The sequence below is a fragment of the Dipodomys spectabilis genome, unplaced genomic scaffold, assembly GCF_019054845.1.
Source record: "Dipodomys spectabilis isolate Male_0828 unplaced genomic scaffold, ASM1905484v1 ptg000175l, whole genome shotgun sequence".
Classification (NCBI taxonomy): Eukaryota; Metazoa; Chordata; class Mammalia; order Rodentia; family Heteromyidae; genus Dipodomys; species Dipodomys spectabilis.
In genome coordinates this window covers 6,081,965-6,109,117 of record NW_024870852.1, presented here as the reverse complement: position 1 = coordinate 6,109,117, position 27,153 = coordinate 6,081,965, and the positions used below count along the sequence as shown (strand labels likewise).

General features: G+C 43.6%; 1 protein-coding gene across 1 annotated transcript in view; it reads left to right on the top strand.

The window, feature by feature from the left end:
• Cds2 (CDP-diacylglycerol synthase 2) overlaps nt 1–27,153 on the top strand; it is a 43,451-nt gene that overhangs the window by 15,020 nt on the left and 1,278 nt on the right. The window contains exons 2-12 of the mRNA XM_042694335.1: nt 12,431–12,567; nt 13,494–13,590; nt 14,305–14,402; nt 16,801–16,940; nt 18,261–18,319; nt 19,703–19,785; nt 22,480–22,567; nt 23,141–23,209; nt 24,056–24,208; nt 26,338–26,457; nt 26,825–26,928. Of these exons, the coding sequence (XP_042550269.1) occupies nt 12,431–12,567; nt 13,494–13,590; nt 14,305–14,402; nt 16,801–16,940; nt 18,261–18,319; nt 19,703–19,785; nt 22,480–22,567; nt 23,141–23,209; nt 24,056–24,208; nt 26,338–26,457; nt 26,825–26,928 (1,148 nt within the window). The remainder of the gene's footprint in view (nt 1–12,430; nt 12,568–13,493; nt 13,591–14,304; nt 14,403–16,800; nt 16,941–18,260; nt 18,320–19,702; nt 19,786–22,479; nt 22,568–23,140; nt 23,210–24,055; nt 24,209–26,337; nt 26,458–26,824; nt 26,929–27,153) is intronic.

The window sequence follows — 27,153 nt, the reverse complement described above, 5'->3', positions numbered from 1 at the left end:
TCAGAGGATAGCCTTCAAAGTTAGAGGCTTTTGGTGGAAAAATAATCAAAGGATATGGTTGAGAAATAGGTGTGTCTCAGCTGACTGGCCAGAGTTCTGATAGTGTCTGATTTTTGTTCCATAGACTCAGCTCTGAAGGCATAGATCATATGGTATGTAGAGTGTGAGGGTAGCTGGGGGTGTCTGTGAGCCTTCTTCATTGCTGATCATTTAGCTACTTTGGGTAGATTTCTCCCTACAATTTGGTGGGTTGATATCTGTCCTCTCCTGTCATTTTGGGAGAACAAGAGTCATGTGAGCTTTGTTATCTTACAGGGATGTCAGCCAAACACCCAGCTTTCTCTTGAACAATTGCCATTTTATCTCCTTTCTGTTCCACAGAATTCTCTGAATAGAGAAATTTTAATTTGCACCTAGTGGTCTGTAGAAAATGTGCTGCCAGGGGAGTGACTATTTTGAGAACTTCTGATGGAGAATTTGTTCCACAGACAGCACTCTCTTATAAGGACTTTCATTAGATAAGGACTTACCCATCTTGTTTCCTGTTAAAATTTTCTCAATTTGTAGTTTTAGTGTTTTTGCATCTGAAAGAGTTTAGATTATTTTGTTTACAGTCCCCCTTAATGCATGTACAAGATCAGTATTCATTAAGTAATGTGGATTTAGTGACCTTGACCTTGCCATTCTTAAAATTCGAGAATATTTCTGTTTTCTGTTTTTGTGAATATGACTGAGATAACAGTATTCTGCTGTGTGGTACGGCTTGGAAACTTCCATGCCTTCATCTGCTGGACTCCTGATAAGGGTGAAACTTTGCAGGGCATAGATGGAATCAGATGTGACAAGTGACACATGTGCACAACTCCCCACATTTGTAATAAAGCAAGTAGTGGTATGCTGATTTACCTTCCCATGCCTGTAGGCTTTGCCTGCGGAGAGATTTCTGCTCGCTCCAAATTTAGGCCTAAGTGCCGATCTATTCTGCATACTTAAGCTCTTCTGGTTGGGACATCAGTACTCCTGCCAGAACCTCCTGGAGCAGATGTGATGTAAATGGCTGGGCCTGATGTCCCACAGCCCATGCTCCCAGGAATTTCTACTCTAAGAGACTGTTTCAGGCTTTGAAATGTTTGCTGACTTTTAATATTTAGCTCAGGCTTAGCTTGAAGAGCCTTGGCCTTCTGGATTTTTCACTCCTGATAGAATTCTGTGGAGGAGAGGCAATTTGGAAGGATTCTTAAGGCAGTTATCAGCCATGGGGATATGGCAATGAATAAACCAAGTCTCATCTACATGGAGTTCATGATCTGATAGGGAGATGGGCAAATACATAATAGTGTCAGGCTCTAGAGATGTTACAAAGAATGAAACGGATCCTTCTTTTTTTTTTGACTTGGCCTCATGATATTGCTTAGTAGGATCATGAACACTTGTATTCAAATGATCTTCGCACTGTAGGTGGGGTTGTAGGTGCTCACCACCATGCTTGGCTTGGTGTTTTTCAATATGAAGGTAGGAGTTTCAAGTGTTAACGTCTGAAAGGGCTCAGAAGCTAACAGTTGGCTCAGGTTCAGACATGTTTCTGTAGTATCTCCCATTATTCAAAGGAAATAAGTGGAAATGTAAAGACCTGAGCATTCTCTAAGGCAAGATCAAACTATTTAAAACTCCAAAGTCTTCATTTTGCCTACTTATTCATTATTCCCGGGGATACATTAGTGTTGGGAAGTACAGCTCATTACTACCCTGGATTCTGTGGTGCCTCATGTGCTGCTCCCTCCCCCCAAACCTTATCATCTAGGAGAGTGAACATTAGTTGCTTTTTGCACACAAATGCTGGCAAACCAATGTTCTAGGCCTTGCAGAAAGATGTTAATGAATTTGATTTATTAAAACAAAAAGGAAAAGAAGTTGGCTGCTGGTGGCTCATACCTGTAATCCTAGCTACTCAGGAGGCTGAAATCTGAGGATCACGGTTCAAAACCAGCCCAGGCTGGAAAATCCATGAGACTCTTATTTCCAATTAACCACCAGAAAACTGGAAACAGCTCAAGTGATAGAGCGCTAGCCTTGAGCTGAAGAGCTCAGGGACAGTGCCCAGGCCCAGAGTTCAGGCCTTATGAACAAAACAAAACAACTTACTGAGCTCTCAAGGTAAACAAAGATGAATAGGCAGTTCCTACTTGGGATAGTGTTGAAATTGCAGTTATTGAAAATGTTCTCTGAAGGTACAGAGAAAGTGCTCTCTAGAGGTACAGATAGCATCTGTGGGAACTTCATCAGAAGAGATAAAGTGGGTGTGAAGATGGTGTACTAGCCTTCTGGGACTGCTCAAACATTATCACAATTTGAGTGCTTTGAAACAATAGAAATTTGCAGAACACCGATGGCTTATGCCCGTAATCCCAGCTACTCATGAAGATCACAGCTCAAAGCCAGCCCAGGAGGAGAGTCTGTGAGATTTTCTTTTTGTTTTGTTTTTGTTTTTGCCAGTCCTGAGGCTTGAACTCAGTGTCTGGGCACTTGTCCTAGAGCTTCTTTTGCTCAAGTCTAGCACTCTACCACTTGAGCCACAGCCCCACTTCTGGCCTTTTCTGTTTATGTAGTACTAAGGAACTGAACCCAGGGCTTCATGCATGTTAGGCAAGTACTCTACCACCAAGCCACATTCCCAGCCTGTGAGATTCTTATCTCACTAAAACTCATAAAAAAAAAGCCAAAAGTGGAGCTATGGCTCAAGTGGTAGATCCCTAGCCTTGAGCAAAAAGAAGTCAGGAGCCAAGCACCGGTGGCTCATGCCTGTAATCCTAACTACTGAGGAGGCTCAGATCTGAGGACCACAGTTCAAAGCCAACCCTGGCAGGAAAGTCCACCAGACTCTTTTCTCCAATTAACCACCAGAAAACCCAAAGTGGCTCTGTGGCTCAAGTGGTAGAGTGCTTGCCTTGAGCTGAAGAGCTGAAGTACAGTGCTTAGGTCCAGAGTTCAAGCCCCATGACTGACAAAAAAAAAAAAAAAAAAAAGTTAAGGAAACTGCTAGTCCCTGAGTTTAAGCCCCAGAACCAGCACAACAACAACAAAGCAATGGAGATTTATTTCTCATTTCTGGAAGCTGGAAGTCTAAGATCAAGGCATCAGCAGAGTAGGTGTCTGGAGAGGACCTGGTTCACAGATAGCTTCTCATAGTAGAAGAAGAGTCTCTCAAATCCCTCTTACAAGGGTCCTAGTCATCTTCCATAACCCTACCTCATACTATCACTTTGGGGTTAGGATTTCAACACAGGAATTTTGAGATCCATAGCAGAACAGGACTTCAGACAAGATGAGGGACAGGACCAGACACTTGGACTGAACCAACTGTATCACTTCTCTTAAAGAGTTTATTACTGGTCTGGCAGTATGCTTCAGGATAGAGCACCTGGCTAGCAAGCCCAAGGCTCTTAAGTTCAAACTTCATTGCTACAACAACAACAAAAAAGATAAAAAGGAAGTGGTGCTGTGGCTCAAAGTGGTAGAATGCTGGACTTGAGGAAAAAAACAAAACAGGGACAGCACTCAGGCCCTGAGTTCAAGTCTCATGACCACTACCACTAACAACAAAATGTATCCAGGTGCTGGTGACTCAAGCCTGTAATCCTAGCTACTTAGGAGGCTGAGATCTGCAGAAAAGTCTGTGAGAATTTTATCTCCAATTAACCACCAGGAAATAGAAAGTGGTATTGTCGGGCTGGGAAGGTGGCTCAATGGTAGAGTGTTTGCCTCACATGCATGAGACCCTGGGTTCGATTCCTCAGCACCACATACAGAAAAAGCCAGAAATTGTGCTGTGGCTCAAGTGGTAGAGTATTAACCTGGAGCTGAAGAGCTTAGGGACAGTGCCCAGGCCCAGAGTTCAAGCCCCATGACCAACAAAAAAACCCAAAACAAATAAAAACCTAAAACAATACAAAGTAAGATCTTATTATCAGTAATAAGATCTATCTACCCAATAGGATATTATTATTACTGTTATTATATTGAAAAAGAACCTGGACCATTTCACTAGAATTTTTCAGTTGTTTCTAGGTTATAATATAATCTGCATAATTTTATATTTAACTAGTCTCCAGGACATTGACTCAAGTATTTTCAGGCTCTAAGACTATTAACAATTAAGCTAGTGAAATGTAGGTAGAGTATGCAAATGCTTTGTTTTCATAGCAGAATGAGAATCCAGCCAAATTTCTGAGCAGGTGGATGGATGTTGTGGTGGTGGGGAGAGGGCATGATAGGAATTTAATACTCCGATGATCCTCCTATCTCATGCATTCAGGAGTGGTAATGACTGATTACCAGAAATTTATGGTGGCGTCATATAGGGCTTTTCTTTGTTTTTGTTTTCTCTTTTGAGAAGAAGGTTTTGCTCTATTACCCAGGCTGGCCTTGAACTTGGAATCTTCCTATCTGATCTTTCCAAGTACATAGCTGGGATTACAGGCATTCTCATCCCATCTGTGCTCATGCAGTGGTTTTCAAACTGTATTCTCTGCAGGTCAGTTGAGGTTTTCCCTACAAACAAAAGCTAATTCTTAACAATGAAGATGTCTAACATTTCCAGCTTCTTGGTTTTTTTTTTTTTTTCGGTTGGTCGTGGGGCTTGAACTCTGGGCCTGAGCACTGTCCCTCAGCTCTTGAGCTCAAGGGTAGCGCTCTAACACTTAAGTCGCAGTGCCACTTCTGATTTTTTTCCACTTATGTGGTACTGAGGAGTGGAACCCAGGGCCTCATGCATGCAAGGCAAGCATTCTGCTACTGAGCCATCCTCTCAGCCCAGCATCTTGGTTTTAATGAGTAATCTTATATCAATGACATCAACATTTATATTTAACCTTAACTTTTCCCTCAGTACCAGACCCATATATATGCATTATGTAGTAGATATTTCTGTGTATACAGATACAAGTGTATATACTTGTGTGTGTGTGTGTGTGTGTGTGTGTGTATATATATATATATACATATGTATATATACACACACACACACACATATATGTATGTACATATACCCACATATATTTGTGCCTATTCTGGAGCTTCATTTCAGGATGCTCTCCCTGAACTTTTTTGCTCAAGGCTAGCATTCTAACACTTGAGCCACAGCTCCATTCCTCAGTTCCCCAGTTGTTTCCTATTCACCCCGATCATCAGCGACTTAGATAAGTTAAGATGATACCTTGATAAAGCATGCAGAAGATACATATCCCAGGTAAATACACAAGAAGACAGAACAAAAATGAATAAATGCTACTCAGGAGGCTGAGATCTGAGGATTGTGATTTGAAGCCAGCCTAGGCAGACAAATAGGCAGACAAATCCATGAGATTCTTATCTCCAGCTGTCCACCAAAGAAGTGGCTCAAGTGGTAGAGTGCCTGCCTAGCAAGCATGAGTCCCTGAGTTCAAACCCACCAGTATTTCCTCTCAGGGGAAAGCCCATTCTGCATTGGTGCTTTCACAATTCCTTCTGCAACAAATTTAAAAGTTTGGGATAGAGAACTCTGTTAATTCCATGTTCTTAAGGGAAAAATATTAGAAACTATTTGATTGGTATTTGTTTCTATGACTGTTGTTCCTGAACCAGAAATGCCACACGAGTGACAATGTACTATTCCAACACAGTCAAATGTACTTTCCTTTCTATAGGGACAGGCTAGGTGAGACATTAAGGACATCACTTTCATGTCCACCCAGGCGAGCGCTCTACCACTTGAGCCACAGCGCCACTTCCGGTTTTCGAGTGGTTTATTGGAGATAAGAGTCTCACGGACTTTCCTGCCCAGGCTAGCTTTGAACCACGATCCTCAGATCTCAGCCTCCTGAGTAGCTAGGATTACAGGAGTGAGCCACTGGCGCCCAGCTTCCACTTTTTTTTCTATTAATTTTTGGGTGACTCTGAAGCAGATGCTGGGTGGCCATTTAAGATTAGGGGCTTGTACATAAAGAACCCAGCAGCTGCTCCTGGTCCCCTTCCTGGCAGAGGTCTAGGTGGCATGCATGAACCTAGTTTTAAGACTGCAGGTAGCTTTCTTTTTTACATCTTACTAGGTCTTTTGGCAGTAGTTGACATACTACCTAATTAGGGAAAATCTAGTTCTAATGAAGAGGAAGCTGAAGAAAAGCTTCCTTTTCTAATAAAGCTGAAAATTCATTTTTCCTAATTCTGTACATAGATGCCTGACTAGGGTGCTGATGGTAGGAGGACCTATTGGATCCCAGCAGGATGTCTAACTTTTGTTGTCTTTCCTGTTATTCTGGATGACAGGAGGAGCATAGAACTGTGTGGTTGTGATTGGTATTTCTGGAGGCTGTTTTTGATAATAGTTTATGCTTGTTCTTTTAGTAAACAGATGTTTAATGTCAGATGTGTTAATGTCCAAATAGAGTGTTGGAAGATGGACAGATTCTTTCTAAATTCTTGGCTTAGGATATAAGATTGACTTTTGTGCTGGGCTTTTGTCCCAGTAAAATGGCAAGTATTTGAATCAGAAAGCCTCACATTCCTAAAAGATGGATTTCAGATAGATTCCCTCTGCCCCCTCCCCCTTTTTTTTGGTCAGTTATGGGGCTTGAACTTTGGGCCTGAGCGGTGTCCCTCAATTCTTCAGCTCAAGGCTAGCTCTCTACCACTTGAGCCACAGCGCTACTTCCAGCTTTTTTCTTTTTGCTTATGTGGTGCTAAAGAATCGAACCCAGGGCCTCAGGCATGCAAGGCAAGCACTCTACCACTGAGCCACTTTCCCAGCCCCTCCCTCCCCCCCTTTAAATTGATATGATCGTATAAATTTATACTTCTTATATGTAGTATATAATGATCAAATCGAGGTAATTATAATTTTCATCTCAAAGATTTGTCATTTTGAGCCGGGTGCTGGTGGCTCACGCCTGTAATCCTAGCTACTCAGGAGGCTGAGATCTGAGGATCGAGGTTCAAAGCCAGGGGCTGGGAATGTGGCTCAGTTGTAGAGTGCTTGCCTAGCATGCATGAAGCCCTGGGTTTGATTCTTCAGTACCACATACACAGAAAAAGCCAGTAGGGCTGGGAAGGTGGCTCAGTGGTAGAGCGCTTGCCTTGCATGCCTGAGGCCCTGGGTTGGATTTCTCAGCACCACATAAGCAAAAAGAAAAAAGCCGGAAGTAGCGCTGTGGTTCAAGTGGTAGAGCGCTAGTCTTGAACAAAAGAAGTTTAGGGACAGTGCCCAGGCCCTGAGTTCAAGCCCCAGGACTGGGCAAAAAGAAAAGAAAAGAAAAGAGAAGAAAAGAGGTTCAAAGCCAGCCCAGGCAGGAAAGTTCGTTAGATTCTTATCTCCAATAAACCACCAGAAAACTGGAAGTTGTGACTCAAGTGGTAGAGTGCTAGCCTTGAGCAAAAAAGCACCCAGGCCTTGAGTTCAACAAAACCTCAGATGGAAACTTACTGGCCTATTCATTTTAGAGATACAAGAGTTCTTAGTGATTCCTAAGGACTCTCTCTTCTCTGGCAATTTCTCTCCCAGGGATCTATCTTAAGATGGAGAGTTGATTACCCTGAGAGCTGGCCACTAGGCTTAAGTTGGCAGGCTTGGTATTTAGCATAAAGGTTATCCTTAGACTGATGTCTTTGTTCCAAGAAAAGGTTTGTAATTTGCATATAAAGCAGTGCAAAAATAGTTTTGTTAGAGTCCGTCAGTGAAATGTGTGAAGGGTGAGCTGGTTTGGGAGCATAACCAGTCAGTGAACAAGATGGAAGGGAAGAAGGATAAGATTCTGATGGAGAGTACCGTTTATTTCCTTTCCCCAGGTTTGAGCTCCTACTAGGCACACATGAAGGGAACATTAATATCTACCGTTGTGTGGGTACAAAGTGGAGTTGGCATGTGGCAAAAAAGTGAAAAGTGGGGCAAGTTAAGTTCTACCTACCTAGAGGCCACATATCACAATGCTAAGGACTTCAGTCCAACTCTGACCACAGCCATACTTAAAAAAAAAAGGTCTGTCCATGGTCATTTGTGGTGTCACAAAGAGAGCTTCAAATGGCTGCTGCTTTTTATTTTATTGTGAAGATGCTGTACAGAGGGGTTACAGTTACACGAATAAGGTAATGAGTACATTTCTTGTGCAGCACTGTTGCCCCTTCCTTTGTTGTTCTCCCACTATCCCTTCCCTCCCCACCTCCCTCACTCCCCCCCCCCCCAAAGTTGTAAAGTTCATTTCCAATATACTGTTTTGTGGGTGGCTGCTGCTTTTGTAAGTCAGAACAGACATTTAGGACATCATTAGAATGAGTGGAAAGAAATATGGCATGATTTCAACCCAGAGAGTAATAGTGGTACATATAGGCTACAGGAGGCTGAGCAAGGTCCTTTTCCAGAGGCCTTTCCAGAGCCCAAAACACTCCACATACTGTCCTCTGTCCCACCCTGTGTCATCATGGTCTCCAATCCCTTCCTCCCCCTCACCTTTCTTCAGTGATGAGTCAGGAGAAGTGAGCTAGAAGCTTTTTGAATATGAGGTTCTCAAAAAGTTCTGATGGCTTTTGCTGGGTTTTTGGTACCTTTTTCCATGTGCTATCACTCTTAAGTGCCTCTCTGCTTTTCCTTAAAGGATAGCATTTCTGGGAACCAAAGGAAGGGCGCCTCAGCAGGAGCTTTTTTTTTCCCCCTTCCTTTTAGAGCAAGCGCTGTTTCCTGTTTACACCAGCATCACTATCCCCTTGGGAATGGCTCAGGAACTATGGGAGGATGGGGCTTGCTTCAGTTGGGATCTGAGAAGGCCTGCCTTGCTCAGTATTTGCTGGGTTTTGTGCATTGGAAAGGAAGGAAGAAGGAAGAGTCCTGGGAGCAGAGCTGAGACAGTCTAGGCAAGGTGACCTTTTCTAGCTACTCGGTGCTGGCTCCAGAGCTGGGCCTCCTACCAGCCATCCATCCCCTTCCACTGCCAAGGCAGAGCCTAAAGAAGCAGGATCAAGGCTGCAAGCTAGGAGTTGAAAGGGGTGCTATGAAACTCTCAATGCAGGCTGGGTACTTGGGTCTGTGATATAGGCCCTAAAGAATAAATTAGCTCATTACCTCATTGTTCAGCAAATCTTTGCTTGCTATGTTCCAGGCACGCTCAGTACAGTGAGAAATCACCATGCCAGACAACTATATTTTGTTTTACCATGTGCCCACTTTACAGATACCTATAAAGGTATATATGTGCACTCATGTGTGTATTACAAAGCAGAGAAGGGAAGGAAAATGAGGATAAGTAGAAGGAAGTGCTGGTATTTCCTCCTACCACTCCACAGAGCAGTATAGCCTTCATGTGTCAGACACCACTTCACACATTAGCTCTCAGTGTTTTTTGAGCTGAGACTGACTGTGAAAAGGGAAAGCCAGGCAAGGCAAATGTTGAGCTAAAGTAATTAGGATAGGGTGCCCAGGTTGCCTGGGGTAGGTATTTAATGTTCTTGTGTGCATAGGTTACTGAGAAGTGGGACAGGACAGATACAGATTTCTACCCTTATTGCATCTGACTGCCTCCAACCCAACCTCCATAATACCTGCCCCACTAGGAAGACCAGAGAAAAGAGCTTGTGCTCTAAATATGATGAGCATCAGAGCTGTCTCTGGGTCCTACTTCTTGGACTGGCTGCTTGCTGCCTGCAGGAAGCTGGCTTAGTCCTCTGCCTGTCCTGCCATCCACTGAAACAGCAAACTAATGGATATGTTCAGCGTCTCTGATTTGGGGTCCAGAATGGACCATTTTTCTTACAGGCAGGAACTTGGGTTCCAGCTCACAGCCTCCTTCTTTAAGCTGTTTTTTTTTGGGGGGGCCCTGTAAATTAACTAAAAGCAAGATAAAAGCTAGATACTTAGCCCTCCCAATTTGCATCTGTGTCTTTTGATTTGAGTCATTCTCTCCTGTAGTCAATTTATAATCACCTTGGGCTTCAGGAAGATCAGGATTCACTAATAAACATCTTATGACAGAAGGTTAAACTCCCCCTCCAGGCAGACAATGCCTTGTAATCATCCTGACAAGAACAGCTAAAAGCTATAAACTAGCCAGGCCTCAGCATCAGAGACTAAACTAATGTGATGTGAGACTTTTAAAGATTCATACATTTCCCTCTTCTTGCACCCAACTTTCTGATTTTAATCCAAGGCCACTGTCTGTACCCTTAAGGATGGCTGGAGATGTACTGCCATGGGAAGACATGTCAGTGTTTGGCCTGTGGGGGAGAGTGGCTGGACCTAACATGGGACTCCTGGACTTTGGGCTTTGATCTCACTTTAGGCCCACTGTAGAAGCTGTTGCCAATGCTCCGCTTCCTTTACCTAGCCTTTGGCCATGGACTAGGGAGGAGCCAAAACCTACAGGTCTCCAGGTTCTCTGGAGTTTTCTGTTCCCCTGGCCTGCACCATCTGTTGGGGTGGAGATCAGGAGCTGGAGAACTGGCTGACTTGCCTTCTTTCCCTCCTTTCTCTTCACAGGGATTCACTCTTTAAGCCTGTTTGGTCTGTCTCATCTGTGGGAAGGAGGGGGTGTGTTTAAGTGTTGATCTTTGGCTCAGCAGGTGCCTCTGGCTTATTCAGAAGTGGATGGGGGCAGGTGACTCACTTAAGGACAGGTAAAAACCTAAGAAATGAATCTTTCAGACTTTCCTCAGGGCTCTTTATTTCTTAGTCTTGTCTCAGTCACTCTGAGATGTATTAAAAACAGCAGTGCTTCATTCAAGATGTGCATGTGTTTGTGTGGAATCAAGTTGGGGGATGTGGAGGTGGGCTCACAGTTCATAAAAGGTCCTTGGAAAATTCAGAGAAATTCTTAGCATGAAGCTGGAGCTGTTTCCTCCCACCCCCAACGTCAGGCTGTGTTCTTGCCCTTCCCTGCCTGTGGACTTGTCTCCTTGACAACAGGATGGATAAGTTAAAAATAACCTTGTGCTGGGCCTTTTCTGTTGTGAGCGAATGCCCTTTCCCCTGCTGTGCTAAGGCTGTGCTAAGGGCTTCAAAGATGCTCTTTAAAGCACATCCGTGGGTGCTTTACAGGGTCCTAAGGTTTAGCCATCAGACTAGATATTGGGAAGCATTACCCTGTATTATTTGTTTTTGTCAGTGGGGTATGAGGGTAAATATTTGAAGAATGAAAAGCTGTTCTGAATGTCTGGTCTTTATTTCGTATAGAGAGAGGCAATTCTGGGGGTGTGGCTGTGTTTCAGAACTTCTAGGGTGGTGGAGTAGGACACAGCCCTGAGTGAAGATTGGTTATCCCTCTTCAAGGAATGGGGGTGGAGCTTAGTGCCACGTACTAGCCTAACAAGGCCCTAGGTTCCCTGGTCCTGTTCCCCTCACCCCCAAGGTAATTCCTTAACAGGCCCTTTCATAAGGTGAGGACACCTTGTCAGAGCCATCTGGCTCAGCTGTGGCTTTTTCCTTCCTAGTGAGGCTCTTTCCACAGGCTTTACCAAACTAACTGTTGTACTAAGGCCTTCTATGTTAGTGTCTTATCAAAGTTATACATTTAGAAAAAGCCCTTCCTTGAGGGCTGAGTTGCTTTTTAGCATGCATAGAATTAATTCCTTTTGCCCTACCACTCCTTTTCTCCCACCCCCCATTAGTAAGCATTTTGTTGTGGACCACGCATGGGGAAATGAGAACAAGATACCATGGTTCCATTTTTAGGGAGTGTATGGTCAGTCAGGGAGACAGTTATGAAAAAGTCTCCATTGTGGTTAGTGCTGAAAGAGAGGTCTGTTGGTTAGGTGCGCCTAAGCTTGGAGAACATATTTGTTTATAAAGTACTAGTAACACAAAGAACTTAAAAGACTAGAATGCACTACAGAAAATCCTGTGAAGCTAGGCATGGGTCGCTCATGCCTGTAATCCTAGCTACTCAGGAGGCTGAGATCTGGGCATTGCAATTCGAAGTCAGCCCCAGCAGAAAAAGTCCCCTGGGGACTCTTAGCTCCAATTAACCACTCAAAAACTGGAAGTGGAGCTGTGACTCAAAGTGGTAGAGCAGTAGCCTTGAGTAAAAGAGCTCTAGACTCTGAGTTCAAGCCCCATAACCCCCCCCCAAAAAAAATCCTGTTAATTTGTAGCTCAATTAGAGTGCTGAATCCTGCCAGGCCAGGTTTGGAGTGTTTCACACAGGTGACAGGTACACACTTCTCAGCTTATTTGATTGATTGATTGATTGTTGGTTGTGGGGCCTGAACTCTGGGCCTGGGCGCTGTCCCTCAACTCTTCAGCTCAAGGCTAGCGCTCTACCACTTGAGCCACAGCACCACTTCTGGCTTTTTCTACTTATGTGGTGCTGAGGAATCGAACCCAGGACCTCATGCATGCAAGTCACTTCCACTGAGCCACCTTCCCAGCCCATTATTTGACATTTTTGATTTTATCCTCTTCTCTGTTTCTGCCATGTAGGAGTCAGAATCAGAAGCAAAGATTGATGGAGAGACTGCATCAGACAGTGAGGGCCGAACAGAGCCAGCTCCTCCACCAACCTCCATAGATGATACCCCAGAGGTCCTCAACAGGGCCCTTTCCAACTTGTCTTCAAGGTAAATAACCTGGCTTAGGGTCCAAGAGCCAGGGATGACTTGGGGTAGGGTTTCTGGTTCAAGGCTGGATTTTACCACTTGCATATACATCCATGGTGAACTGTTCTTTTAGTTATCCAGGAAGAACTTGGAAACATCACTTAGGTGAATTAGCTCTTGAGAAGCTGTTCCTTCTAACACTAGCTGTGTAATGAAAGAAACATAAGTTAGAAGACCCCAAAGCATTATTTGAAAGTGTTTCTGTGTGTGCCTCCTAGTTGACCCTTTGTGAGGCTGTATGCACAGTGGGTATGGATTTTGAGTCTGGAGCCACACCCCTCAATTCTCAGCTACAGCATTTGTGAGCTGTGTGGCTGATGTTTTCATTTCCTCAGTAAAATAGGTAAAGTCCTATGTATGTATCAATTAGAAAAAATGCCATTTGAAGGAAAATTGGTTTAAAATAAAATGAAAAATTTAACCAGTTGTATTGAGGGGTTGGATGAGTTCAGTAAATCCTTATTTCCGTGCCTTCTCCCTATTTTGTGATAGCTGTTGTAAGGCTATTGTCACTGTGATAATGAATTCTCCTGCAGGAAAAATATTATCTCTAAACTTTTTTTCTTCAGTTAGAGATGACCAGGAACACTACTTTCCCTGCTTTTGTTTTCCCCTGGTACTTTTTCCTAACACATAAGCTGGGTATATTTTTCTTTGAGCTATGGGCTACATGCTGAGTTTGGTTATAGAGAGGCATTGGTGCTACTGGTCCCACTCCAGCCAGCATGTGATATAGTGCCTCTGTCATGGTAAAGGAGAGGCTCTGGAAAGGACTGAGAGTGGAGAGCCCTCCAGCCTCCAAGAGAGCTATTTCCTTTGGGTTTGTTCTTCATTTCTTTCGGGGTCCCTAACTACTGTTTTTCTCTTTATGCTACTCTCTCACCTAGATGGAAGAACTGGTGGGTGAGAGGCATCCTGACTTTGGCCATGATTGCATTTTTCTTCATAATCATTTACCTGGGACCAATGGTGTTAATGATGATTGTAAGTGCCACTTGCATGCCTTTTAAGCGTTTTCCGCTGGATGGGTTGTCATCAGTGCCAGTTGTCAGGTTGGTTTGGGGAATCAGTGGGACTCCAGGCTCTTCAGGACACATCTCTCTCAGACCATCTGTGACCTCTTACGTGTTGGTAGCCAACTGGAGTATCACTGGCATTTGCTTATGGTTAAAGATGTCTCTTTTTCAGATTGAATCTATAATTACAGATATTTGATTAAACTATGGTCCTGTCTGTGTCTTCGTGTGACTTCTGGTTTTGTTTCTTGTTTTCCTGGGGCCTCTCCCATGGGCTTAGTGAGCCCTCATTGAGAAGCCACAGTCCACAGCTGTTTTTATTCTTCCCAGTGTCAGGGACAAGACTACATGACAACAGCTGAATGCTGAGCAAAGCAGTTGAGGCCTTTCACATATTTATAGCCAAAAGTCAAAAGGGATTAGTTGAGTGCTGGATGGTTCTAGAATAAAGTTAATCAACACATCAGGACTGTGCATTTTATCATGAGAGAGATTATCTGTTCCTTGTGACATAAAGGGGTACATTTGCTGTGTAGGATGATATTAAAAAGGAAAGAAGAGGAGATAAGAATCATTGCAAGACTGAATTTGTTTTTCTTAAGCAGTTTTTCTTGAAGACCTGTGATCTACTAGTTTCTCTTTCCACCGATCACAAGAGTGCTCTAATTCTTCTGCCTTACAGGTGATGTGTGTTCAGATTAAGTGTTTCCATGAGATTATCACTATCGGCTATAATGTCTACCACTCCTATGACCTGCCCTGGTTCAGGACCCTCAGTTGGTAAGCTGTCTGGCCCCAAGGGCATCATCTTTCTTGACTTCATGATGTGTCATGTGGCAACTATTTACAGTAATGGTGGATGGAGGTTGGGTGATAGTGATAGACTTGCTCAGCACCTTTGAGCCTGAGTTTTCATAGGCCAGACTATGTGGTGTCTGTAGCAACTACTGGGGAATCTTCACTAGGCCTCAGAAGAAAACAGATGGGCTATGTCTGTGGTCAGATTTGCCTTGATGCTAGGATTGATTAGACTCCTAGGGAAGGGCTAGGGTTTATCCTCCTCCATCACCAATGTCTTCTAGAGGAGTGTATTTTTCATGCTATAGTAGCCCAGCATCCTACTAGAGTCGTCTTGGGTTGTCAGGTTCTGGTGCTGATGTTGCTTTCTGGAACTTGGCTTGCTCATCGATAAAACAGACAGGTTGAGGCTTCATAGGTCTGTGATATTGGAGCTCTCATTCCTTGGCATCCAGTGTGGGCAGGATGGGACTGAAAGCACGGGATCTGGGCTCCTCCAGGACTCAACAGAAGCGAAATAAAAAACTGTGGTGCAGACAGTGCCCAAGACCCCTTCCTGACCTGAAACTTTGCTTTGTTGGCCACCCTGTTCTCATGTGACATCTGAGCAGAGCATTGCACAATACCGAGAAGATTTGAGACAAAGGCAGATCTTTTTTTTTTTTTGGTCGGTCTTGGGGCTTGAACTCTGGGCTTGGATGCTGTCCTTCAGCTCTTCAGCTCAAGGTGAGCGCTCTACCGCTTGAGCCACAGCACCACTTCCAGTTTTCTAGTGGAGATAAGAGTCTCATGGACTTTCCTGCCCGGGCTGGCTTTGAACCGCGATCCTCAGATCTCAGCCTCCTGAGTAGCTAGGATTACAGGCTTGAGCCACTGGCACCCGGCAAATGCAGATCTTTTTGTCCCACCGTTCTGACATACAGGGATTGATTTATGACTTAAGTGAAGCTGGATGGTAGTGTTGGGTGCCCCAGTGCCTTGATCATGAGCAAGGGAGCAGACATGCTCATACTTAGGCTAGTCATACCCTTCCCACAATGCTTCCCTATCACTTAATGGCATAGGCTGCCTCCTAGCCTCCAGATGCACCTAAAGTGGCCCTAGGTTTCTTTCATGGCTGTTCTAGAACTGTGGTTTGAATTACTAATGTACTCAGGAGGCCTGACACTTAGTTGTACTCACTTTCCACTGCAAGTCTTTTGCCATTGACAGAAAGTAAACTCACTATGTTTTTTGTTTTTCAACTTCACAATTAAAAAAAAAAAAAGGAAAAAAAAAAAGAGCAGGGAAGAAGCTCTCTCTTCTCCCCAGGATCCTTACTGAGGGTGGGGATGACCCTGCATGGTCCCCCTGTGGAGTATGATGCCCAGATTCTCCTGTCACTGAACTGTAGTGGAGGAGAGGAAGCATTATATGCAGACTTTGTACTAGTGAAAGAATACAGACAAGCCAGGCTTCTGGGAGGGTGATACCATGAGATGGAGTCCAGGTAATCACCTAGTAAAATGAACAAGTACTACTTGCTATAGATAGCATGTGAGGTCAGGCAAAGTTTTGTTTTGGAGAAAATGCTATTTGAACAAGCAAAAGAGGATGTGAAGAGGATGTTCCAGATAAGGAAGAGGCAAAGCAGAGCAGTTAGTGGCAAAGCCAGAGTGAACTTTTTTTTGTTTTGTTTTGGAGAGAGCCTCATGCTTGCTAGGTAAGTGCTCTACCACTTGTACCACTTCTTCCAGCTCCTTTTAGAGTTATTTTCCAGATAGGGTCTTACTTTATGCCTGACCCTGCCTGGACTGTCATCTTCCTAGTCTTCCCCCATTTCACTGGGATGACACAGCACAGCACCCAGCCATCATGCTTCTACCAGAGCAGGGAGGAGAGGCACATATCTACTTCTAACTATTGGTTAAGATAAAATCTTGTGATCTTTTCTCACCATGGCTGGCCTTGAATGGTAATCTACTCCACTTCCCAAATAGTTAGGATTACAGGCTTGAGTCATCACGTCCAGCTGCATGGGTTTTTTTTTTTTTAAGTAGGAGTTGAAAATTCCTTTGGGAAGAGTGGGAATGAGTCCAGGGAGACAGGACAAAGCACATTTTGGAGAGTTCTGAGGTTAGGTTGGGAAATACCACAATAGGGGCAACAACTGAGTCCCATATTTGTTAAAGGGTGAGTGAATGACAAGTGCCAATTCAAGACAATCTTTTAGAGCAATGATGTCAGAGTGGAAGCAGAAAACTAGTTTGCTAGTCCATCTGCAAGCTGTTACAGGGTCTTGAGGCAAGGTGGGCTGTTTCTCTTTCCTCCTCAGAATTTCTGAGGGCCTTATAGAGGAGCATGCATGTGCTCCCACACACTGCCTTGTCTTCATTTCCAGGTACTTTCTCCTGTGTGTAAACTATTTCTTCTATGGTGAGACAGTGACGGATTACTTTTTCACTCTGGTCCAGAGAGAGGAGCCTTTGCGGATTCTCAGTAAATACCACCGCTTCATTTCCTTTACTCTCTATCTCACAGGTATGCAATAAGTGTTTCACCAGCTCATTGTTATTGTTTTTAATCTGACTTTTCAGAAGTTGAGAAATTCCTTGGTTTTCTGATGTTAACTCTGACCAAGTCAGAGAGTGAGCTCGACAGCTTTCTCCCTCCCCTTCCCTTCCCTCCCCTCCCCTCCCCTTCCCTCCCCTCCCCTTCCCTTTCCCCTTCCCCTTTTCCTTTCCCTCCCCCCTCCCCTTTCCCTTTCCTTTTCCCTTCCCCCTCCCTTTCCTTTTCCCTTCCCCCTCCCCTTTCCCTTTCCCCTCCCCTTTCCCTTTCCCTTTCCCTTCCCCTTTTCCTTTCCCTCCCCCCTCCCCTTTCTCTTTCCTTTTCCCTTCCCCCTCCCCTTTCCCTTCCCCTTCCCCTTCCCCTTCCCCTTCCCTTTCCCTCTCCCCTTTCCCTTCTCCCTCCCCTTTCCCTTCCCCTTCCCCTTCCACTTCCCCTTCCCCTTCCCCTTCCCCCTCTCTTTCCCCTCCCCCTCCCCTCCCCTCCCCTCCCTTCCCTTCCCTCCCCTCCCCTCCCCTCCCCTCCCCTCCCCTCCCCTTCCCTTCCCTTCCCATGGGACTTGAATTTGATGTGTAAGCTCTGACCCTGAGCTCTTTTTCCTTAGGGCTAGGGTTCTACCACTTTGAGATACAGTGCCACTTATGGTTTTCCAATAGTTAATTGGAGGTATGAGTCTCAGAGGTTTTCTTGCAGGGCTGGCTTTGAACTGCTATCCTCAGATCTCAGCCTATTGAGTAGCTAGAATTATATGCTTGAGCCATCAGCACCCCACATTATAGCTCTTTCTTAGTGAGCAGCTCTTTATTAAGAGAAACAGTAGACTAGGAGAGTATAGTATGAACTTATGGGATTGGCTGTCTGTGCAACCTAGGCTTGAGCATGGCCTTGGCCTGACTCTTGTTGGTAAAGATTGAGTGTGACTGGAAAAGAATCATCTAGACCTGGGCCATCTTTATTGGAGTCATCTTAGCAACATCCTTGAGAGGCACTGCACTGGGGTGGAAATGGTAGCAGATTTGAGTTTGAAAAGACTTCAACCTCAGAGGGCTAGGAACTTAGTAATCTTTCTGAGTCTCTATTAGCCCCTTTGTAGTCTGGAGCAGAAACAGCTGGGCTGTTGTAATAGTTTCTCCTTCTGACTGCTTATCTGGATGACTAGTTCTTCTCTGGGTTTTGAAATTATGTACAGTTAACAGTTGCAAAGGCATTAGTCAGATTACTTAACACAGTTTAAAGAAATGACAGAAAGGCAGGGCAGAGTGTGAATTGTTTTACCCTTTCTGCTTCTCCATCTAGGATTCTGCATGTTTGTACTGAGTCTGGTCAAGAAACATTATCGACTGCAGTTCTACATGGTAAGTGGTGTGTGTGTGTGTGCACTATGTATGCATGTGCCCACACATGTACACTAGTGGTTTGAATTCTAGGTATGGGCACTGTCTCTGAGCTTCTTTGGCTCAAAGTTAGCACTCTGCCACTTGAGCTGCAGCTCTATTCCTGGCTTTTATTATTATTTATTTATTTATTTATTTATTTAGGTGGTTAATTGGAGATAAGAGTCTCCTGGACTTGTCCTACCTGGGCTGGCTTTGAACCACGATCTTTAAATCTCAGACTCCTGAGTAGCTAAGGATTACAGGTGTGAGATACCAGTGTGTGGCCCTGTCCAGATTCTTAATTTACTTGAAGATCTGTAGAAACTGAATAGTTTGTGGCAACAAACCCTTGGCCTAGCTGAGCACTGGTGGCTCACGACTGTAATCCTAACTACTCAGGAGGCTAAGATCTGAGGATCTTGGTTCAAAGCCAACCCAGGAAGGAAAGTCTGTGAGACTCTTTATCTCCTATTAACCACCAGAAAACCAAAAGTGGGGCTGTGGCTCAAAGTGGTAGAGCACTGGCCTTGAGCACAAAAGCTCAGGGACAACACCCAGGCCCTCAGTACAAGCCCCAGGACTGACAAAAACAGAAAATGAACTCTTGGCCTATGGTATGTTCTGTAGCATCTAGATCAGGAAGGAAGAGTGCCCATTTAATTTAGGTTGGTGGCTCTGTATCCACATAGACCCAGCCACTGCTACTTAACTCATGCCAAGTCCAATCTCTCCACAAAACCTGTGAAAGGTAATGCATAAGCTACAATGTCAATCATTGTCGATAGATACTCTGTCTGATTCATCATTTCCTTTCTGGTCATTCTCTATCTCAACTTGAGAACATTTCTCTGAGTATCTCAAGAACTCAGTAAACACTAGGAAAATTGAAAATATACAGGCTTCAGAGCATTAAAGAACTCACTCTCTAGTGGACTATATTGTTCTTCTTTTATTGGTGATGGGAATAATGTTACAAAGCATTTCTTTCGGAAGCCTGGTTTGTACCTTTTCATTTTCATTGTCATGTACAAAAATACTGTTTCCTATTTCTTAGCAGTATTCTATTTGGGCTTGAACTCAGGGCCTGGGCACTGTCCCTGAGCTCCTTTTGCTCAAGGCTATTGCTCTACCCCTAAGCCACAGCACCACTTCCAGTTTTCTGGTGGTTAATTGGGGATGAATCTCACAGACTTTCCTGCCTGGACTGGCTTTGGACCGTGATCCTCAGATCTCAGTCTCCTGAGTAGCTAGGATTGCAGGTGTGAGCCATCAGAGCCCAGCTATTTATTCTCTTTGATCTTCTGTTTAGTCTTTTGATCTTTGAAATTACTTTAGAGATAGTTTATTTTTCTTCTTTTGTAGTTTGGCTGGACCCATGTAACATTACTGATTGTTGTAACCCAGTCACATCTTGTTATCCACAACCTGTTTGAAGGAATGATCTGGTGAGTGATACAAATGGGATAATTTCCCCTTTAATTGTGTGGGTGTTTCTCACATGTAGGGTTAGAACCCCTGCCTTACCTTTCAAGTTAGTACTTTTTACCTTCAGTCCATCAGAATCCCCTCAGGGTAGTTACAATACAAATGGCTGATTCAGTAGGTCTGGAGTGGGCCTGAGAATTTGAGTACATTACCAGGTGAGGCCTAAAGTGGCCTGTCAGGGCCCAAACTCCAGTATAACTATATGGCAACATTTAAAACTATAGAGGAAATGTTCATGCTTTCTTAGCCAGTTGTGAGTGCTAAAATATACAAAGAAGCAAATTTGGGTAGTGCAGTAATTTAGAAAAGAGCTTTAAAAATTGTAAATTTCACATCTGGAAAAATAAATGGGACTAACTAGATTAACAGATGAGTGTTTAACTCTTATACCAAAGCTGAGAAGGAGCAAGAAAGGAGTGAGAATCTGATTTCTTTTTTAGTGATTTATAAACCATTCTATTAGGGAGGTGGGGAGGAAAGGGATGGTAGGGGAAAAACAGAGGAGGTAACAATGTTTGATAGGAAATGTACTCATTATCTTACTCATGTTACTGTAACCCCTCTGTACACTATTTTTACAATAGAAAACATAAACAAACCATTCTAATTAAAGTATTAGTAAACAGAATTTGGCAGTGTGTGAAAGGATAATACATGGCTACTAAGTAGGATAATACATGGCTACTAAATAAATGTGTTTTTTGTTTTTGTTTTTGTTCAGAGCTAGCACTCTACCACTTGGGATACAGATCCATTTCTGGCTCTTTTGGTGGTTACTTGGAGAGTTTCATGCTTGGAGACTTTCCTGCTTGATCTAGCTTTGAACTCTAATCCTTAGATCTCAGCCTCCTGAATAGCTAGGATTATAGGTGTGAGCCACTAGTGTCCATCCCTGTTAGGTATTTCTTAAGAGTGACATGTTTAAAGTCCTCACATTTAGGAACAAGTTAATAATTTGATTATTTGGACGGTTTAGTCTAGCTTCAAACTACAATCCTTAGATCTCAGCATCCTGAATAGCTAGGATTATGGGTATGAGCCACCAGTGCCTAGCCATGTTAGGTGTTTCTTACGAGTGACATGTTTAGAGTGCTCACATTTAGGGACAAGTTAATAACTTGATTAATATTAAAATTTCTAATGAGGACATAGTCACAATTGTAGAACCTAGATAGTACAGGAGTTGGGAGGTAAATTAGGTGAAAAAGGTATAGATTCTCTAAATCCCTTCCTCAGACAGGAAATTAGAAAATACTGTCTGCAATTGTTGGGCCAGGAAGTCAAGATTTTTGTTTAAGGTGTTAAACTGTAGTAGAAGAATTTTAGAAAGTGTTAGAGGGTGAGGAGAGAAGTAAGCTGGTACAAGTGGGGAAATCAGATTAATGGGGGAGTGGCAAGGAAGAATGTAGCTAGATATAGAGTTTTTCTCCCCAGGTCATCCTAAGAAAAAAAAGGCATACTAGTGTTTATAAGAAACAGTGGAAAGGGGCTGGGAAGGTGGCTCAGGGGTAAAGTGCTTGCCTTGTATGCATGAGGCCCTGGCTTTGATTCCTCAGTACCACATAAGTAGAAAAAGCCTGATGTGGCACTGTGGCTCAAGTGGTAGAGCACTAGCCTTAAGCTGAAGAGCTGAGGGACAGCGCCCAGGCCCAGAGTTCAGGCCCCATGACTGACTAAAAAAAACAAACAGTGGAAAAGGTAAGTTATAACAGAGAATAATGTATAAAATACATTAGTTAGAAGTGAGGAAGTAACTACTAGAAGAAGAAAAATTAGGAATGATTTGATATATATTCTTTTTTATTTTTTAAATTTTTTTGGGGGGTCCGGTTGTGGGGCCTGAACTCTGGGCCTGGGCACTGTCCCTCAGCTCTTTAGCTCAAGGCTAGCACTCTACCACTTGAGCCATAGCACCACTTCCGGCTTTTTTCTTTTTTGCTTATGTGGTGCTGAGGAATCGAACCCAGGGCCTCTTGCATGCAAGGCAGGCGCTCTACCACTGAGCCACCTTCCCAGCCCTGGTATATATTCTTGGAAATGGAGATAGCAATAGAAGGGACATGTAACATTTTCTTCCTTTTATAGTTTATTATCCTTTTATAGTTTATCTTATCTCTAATTAAGCCCCAAAATATGCCACATGCATATTTTAGGAAAACAGCAGAGGACATTTGTAAAATGTCACTTCCATTTATCCAGTAGTCATTCAGAACAACTGTATGTATGCTGCAGTATGTCAGCCACAGAGTATTGCTTTCTTGACATATTTTTTCTTTCTAATGTATTCATTACTGGGCTGTAAGAACACTGAGACTTTTTTTTTTTTGTTTGGTCATGGGCCTTGAACTCTGGGCCTGACCGTTGTTCCTCAGCTCTTCAGCTCAAGGCGAGCGCTCTACCGCTTGAGCTACACCACCACTTACGGTTTCCCGGTGGTTTATTGGAGATAAGAGCTTCACAGACTTTCCTGCCCGGGCTGGCTTTGAACCGTAATCCTCAGATCTCAGCCTCCTGAGTAGCTAAGATTATAGGCTTGAGCCACCGGCGCCCGGCTGACTTTTTTTGTATTGCAATTTGTGAATGGCATAGCCTGGTAGACTTCTGAGGTATTAATGACTTGGTAGAGTTGATCCTCACTTCAACTTATTTCCTAGGTTTATTGTTCCCATTTCTTGCGTCATCTGTAATGACATCATGGCCTATATGTTTGGCTTTTTCTTTGGTCGGACCCCACTCATCAAGGTACGTGAATCACCTTAACGTGGACCACCACAAGTGAAGGGAATGTTTTCTGTATCAGTAGGTCAGCCTGACAGAGGAACTATGTCCATATGTCTTCATCTCACTCTTGGGGCAGACTGAGAGAATGTTGATTATAAAGAAAAGTCAAAGGAAAAGCCAGCTGTGGTGGGTATATACCTGTAATTCCAACAGTCAGACTGAGCAGGAAGACTGGAAATTCCAGACCAGCCTGGGCCATGTAATAAAGAAAGAAAAGATAAAAAAAGAAAGGAAAGCCAAAGGAAAATACTGACAACTGTTAATGGTACAAGAAATCTAATAAAGCACAGACTATTTTGGGGCTTTTTGAGCTGTATTTGAATATTACCAGTAGGTTATGTAGTTTTACAATTTAAAAAAAAAAAAACACGACCATTTGAAACAAAGGAGATTGAAAGGTGTAACGTGAGGAACAGGAAGCTGTATTTGGGGGGAATTTAGAATGGAGGCTTAATGATAGACATAAAAGTAATCATCTTTCAAAACCAGAGCTACTGAAACTGCCTGTGCTAACAACATTCTCTCTGTCCACAGCTCTCGCCGAAGAAGACCTGGGAAGGCTTCATCGGGGGCTTCTTTGCTACTGTAGTGTTTGGCCTTTTGGTAGGTGGTGGTTCTAGGCTGGTGGGGAAGTGGACAGAGGCCTTGCAGCATTTTCAAAGACCTATGCAAGAGATTCCAAGAGATGTCCCCCACGCTAGGGACACTGTCCTGCTAAGTGGTTACCTTGCTCCAAAGAGGGGCAGGAACCTAGCCCATTCCATAGCTGGCACAACAGCTCCAGTGTTCCTTACCTACCCGTTTTCAAGTAAGTTGAGGAACAGTGGCTGTGTGTACTTTGTAGACCCTGTCATGCCTAGAGATGGTGACACTCAGCAGGCAGTATTCTTGTTCCAGACTTTAGTATTTCAAGATCAGGGTGAATGGCCTCGGAGAGTGAGTGAAGTGAAAGATGCTACTCCAGCCTAGATTTTTCTCACTGTGACCCACTTAGAGGTGGACCAGCTCTTACAAGGATACTCTTTTCTGCTTCTGGTGTTGTCTGCCTGCCCCTCCTTAGTGCTAACCTCCATGACTTTATTGCTGTCTAGACTTCTTCCTTCAGGAAGAAGGCTGACTGCCTTTCATTGTGCCATTCCCCATGGCCTTCTCTCTCCAGTTGTCAGTGAGTTTAGAGATGCTCAGCAGAATGGGCCGGGACTCTTACTGTTCTTTGCTCAAATTCCTTCAGGTTTTTCCTGGATTCTTTGGAAGTTTCTGTGTTTAGGTATATATGTGTGAGATTGGTAGACACAAATGGCTTTAAATTAAAAAAAAACTCAAGTAAAAAACACGTTTTGATGATGTAGCACATAGGTTGCAGTGAGTGAACTTGGCTGGTGCCAGCCCTTCTGGCTGGCTGGCAGCAACTTGTCTTGTTTTGTCAGCCTCTCTGTTCTTCATCTTCAGCTGTCCTATGTGATGTCTGGATACAGATGCTTCGTCTGTCCTGTGGAGTACAACAATGACACCAACAGCTTTACTGTGGACTGTGAGCCCTCTGACCTATTCCGCCTGCAGGAGTACAACATTCCTGGGGTGATCCAGTCGGTCATTGGCTGGGTATGTGTCACTCACATAGGGTAAAGAGGTGGGATAGTGACTGCAAAGAGCAACCCCCCTCCACTGCTACTTACCCTCCTAAACACTGGCTTCCTCCCTCCCAAAGCTGTCACCCTTGGAGTGGAAGAAAATTGTTCAAGCAGGTCACGGTGAAGGTAGAATGAGCTTTTTACCACTTTACATCATTTAAGCCAGTGCTTTGTGAAGTGTATTTGTGGTTCCTAGAGAGCCTTGAGATCCCTTTAGAGGAATCCATGAGGCTCCTGCTGTTTCATGGCAATATTGTGATGATACGAAAGCAGCCGTGGGTGAAAGTGTGGCACTATATGTGAGCTGAGGCCCTGGCACCACCTGGACCATCAGGACAGTGCTTGTTTCATGGCATCCTCCCCTCCCTCTGCGTACAAGCACTCCTGTGAATGTCCTTGATGAAATCACTATAAAAATTAGTGTCAAGGTGATGTACAGAGGGGTTATAGTTACATAAGTAAGGTAACTCTTTTTTTGTTTTTTGCTGGTCATGGGACTTGAACTCAGGGCCTAGGTGCTGTCCCTGAGCCTTTCTATGCTCAAGGCTAGCGCTCTATCACTTGAGCCACAGTGCCACTTCTGGCCATTTTTGAGGAGTGTATTGGAGATAAAAGTCTTATGGACTTTCCTGCCTGGGCTGGCTTTGAACCGTGATCCTCAAATCTCAGCCTCAATAGTTAGAATTACAGGCATGAGCCACCAGTGTCTGGCTTTTATTAACTCTTGACCCTTGCATACGTGCCATTTTAATACTCTGTACTAAAACGGGAAGTATACAGGAAACCTTTCTGCCAAATGCTGATGTATAGTGTGTTCTCAAAGGAAAAGAATATGTAGGCATTTGAGTTGCGAATAGAACTAGCTGCTTTTCTCTGGGAATATAATTTTTATTTGAAAGAATGAACTAGTTTTGACATTTTTCTTGACAATAATGAAGCAGTCTATCACTTCAAGGAAAATGACTGACAGCAGTTGTTACCAATGATAAAATTTGACTTTCACATGAAAATTAGAGTTTTGGGAAGCATGTATCTACCACTGTGAGCTTGTCAGTTTGCTGGTACTTGCATGCAGTTCTGATTTCTGCCAGTGATATTTTGACATTAAATAATGATACATGTCTACATTTGGGTGATTTGTATAACCTAGTAAGCCATTCTCTAAATTATCAATTCATTGTTTCACTTAGAATGCACGAAGCCCAATGGATTTTAGTGTTAGAGAACACAAAAAAATCATTAGTACTTACAGTATTTCATATTCCACATTGCCCTTAATTTTTAACAACCACTTAAATTCCAGGGCTGGCTGGGCACTGATGGCTCACACCTATAATCCTAATGCCTCAGGAGGTTCAGTTTAAAAAGCTAGCCCAGAAAAACGTATGAGACTCCATCTCTAATTAGCCAGCAAAAAGTCAGACTGGACTTTGCCTCAATTAGTCAGTAAAAAGCCAGGCTGAAAGTGACCCAAGTGGCAGAATGCCAGCTGCCAGTACGAATACCAAGTGAACATGAGTTCTTGACTTTTAAGCCTTAGTAGCAGCACAAAGTTAAATAAAATTCTGGGGCTGGGGACATAGCTCAAGTGATAGAGCTTCTGCCAAGCATGCACAAGCTTTGAGTTCAACCCCAGTACTGCTGAAAACAAAAATAACCAGAAAAAGAGAGGTCAGTCCTTTTTTTTTTTGGGTCAATCATGGGGCCTGAACTCTGGGCCTGGGTGCTGTTCTTCAGCTCTGTCAGCTCAAGGCTAGTGCTCCACCACTTGAGCCACAGTGCCACTTCCGGCTTTTTTGCTTATGTAATGCTGAGGAATAGAAACCAGAGCCTCATGCATGCAAGGCAAGAACTCTGCCACTGAGCTACCTTCTCAGCCCCCAAGAGTTATTTCTCAAGCACGCATAGTGATTTATGTTCCTGTACTCAGAGCATTTGGGAGGCTGAGGGTAGCCTAAACTACATAGTGAATTCAAGTCCAGCCTGGGCAGCTAACAAGACCTTGTCTGAAAAAACCAAAACAAGGAAAAGTTATTTCTGTTAACATAATAAAATCGGATTTGTACACATCTTAACTTTTACTTTATTTTTTCTCTTCAGAAAACAGTCCGGATGTACCCCTTCCAGATTCACAGCATCGCCCTCTCCACGTTTGCCTCGCTCATTGGTCCCTTTGGAGGGTTCTTCGCAAGTGGATTTAAAAGAGCCTTTAAAATCAAAGTAGGATTTTCCTCTTTTGTGCCTCTCATCTTATTGTCTGCTTTTCTCCCCTCTCTGGATCACACCCCATCATTTGCCACCACCACTTCATAGCACCAGGCTATGTGGATTCTTCTTGACTCTAGTACTAAATGTACAAAAGTACATTGTTTCCAAGAAAATCCAGTGATTGGTTTACAGTTGATTAAGTTTTGTTTCTTTAGAACAGTCTGTAACTTATTAAGTTCATGTCCTGCTATAGCCTTAGCCTTTGCTTCAGTGTTTCTTTGTATTCCCTTCAGCTACTAGCACAGCAGTGGACACCCTAACTGGTTGGGATTCTGTCATTGACTGAGCCCAGGCTGACTTCTTCCTCTGTCTCCAATAGGACTTTGCCAATACCATTCCTGGACATGGAGGTATCATGGATCGCTTTGATTGCCAGTATCTGATGGCCACATTTGTTAATGTGTACATTGCCAGTTTTATCAGGTATAACTTTTTCTACCTGACCCAACTTGGTAGATGTTTTTAAGTATGATGCAATTCTAGGATTTTATCTGCATGTAAATTCAAACGAAACCCATCTTAAATATTGAATATGGTGGTTTTCAGTTGTTACTGCTTATGAGTTTTTGCTGTCCCCTTCTTCCCTTTTCTAGTAGAGAATCCAGAGATTAGAGTAACTGCTTGGATAATCAGGGCCTTGAAGCATCT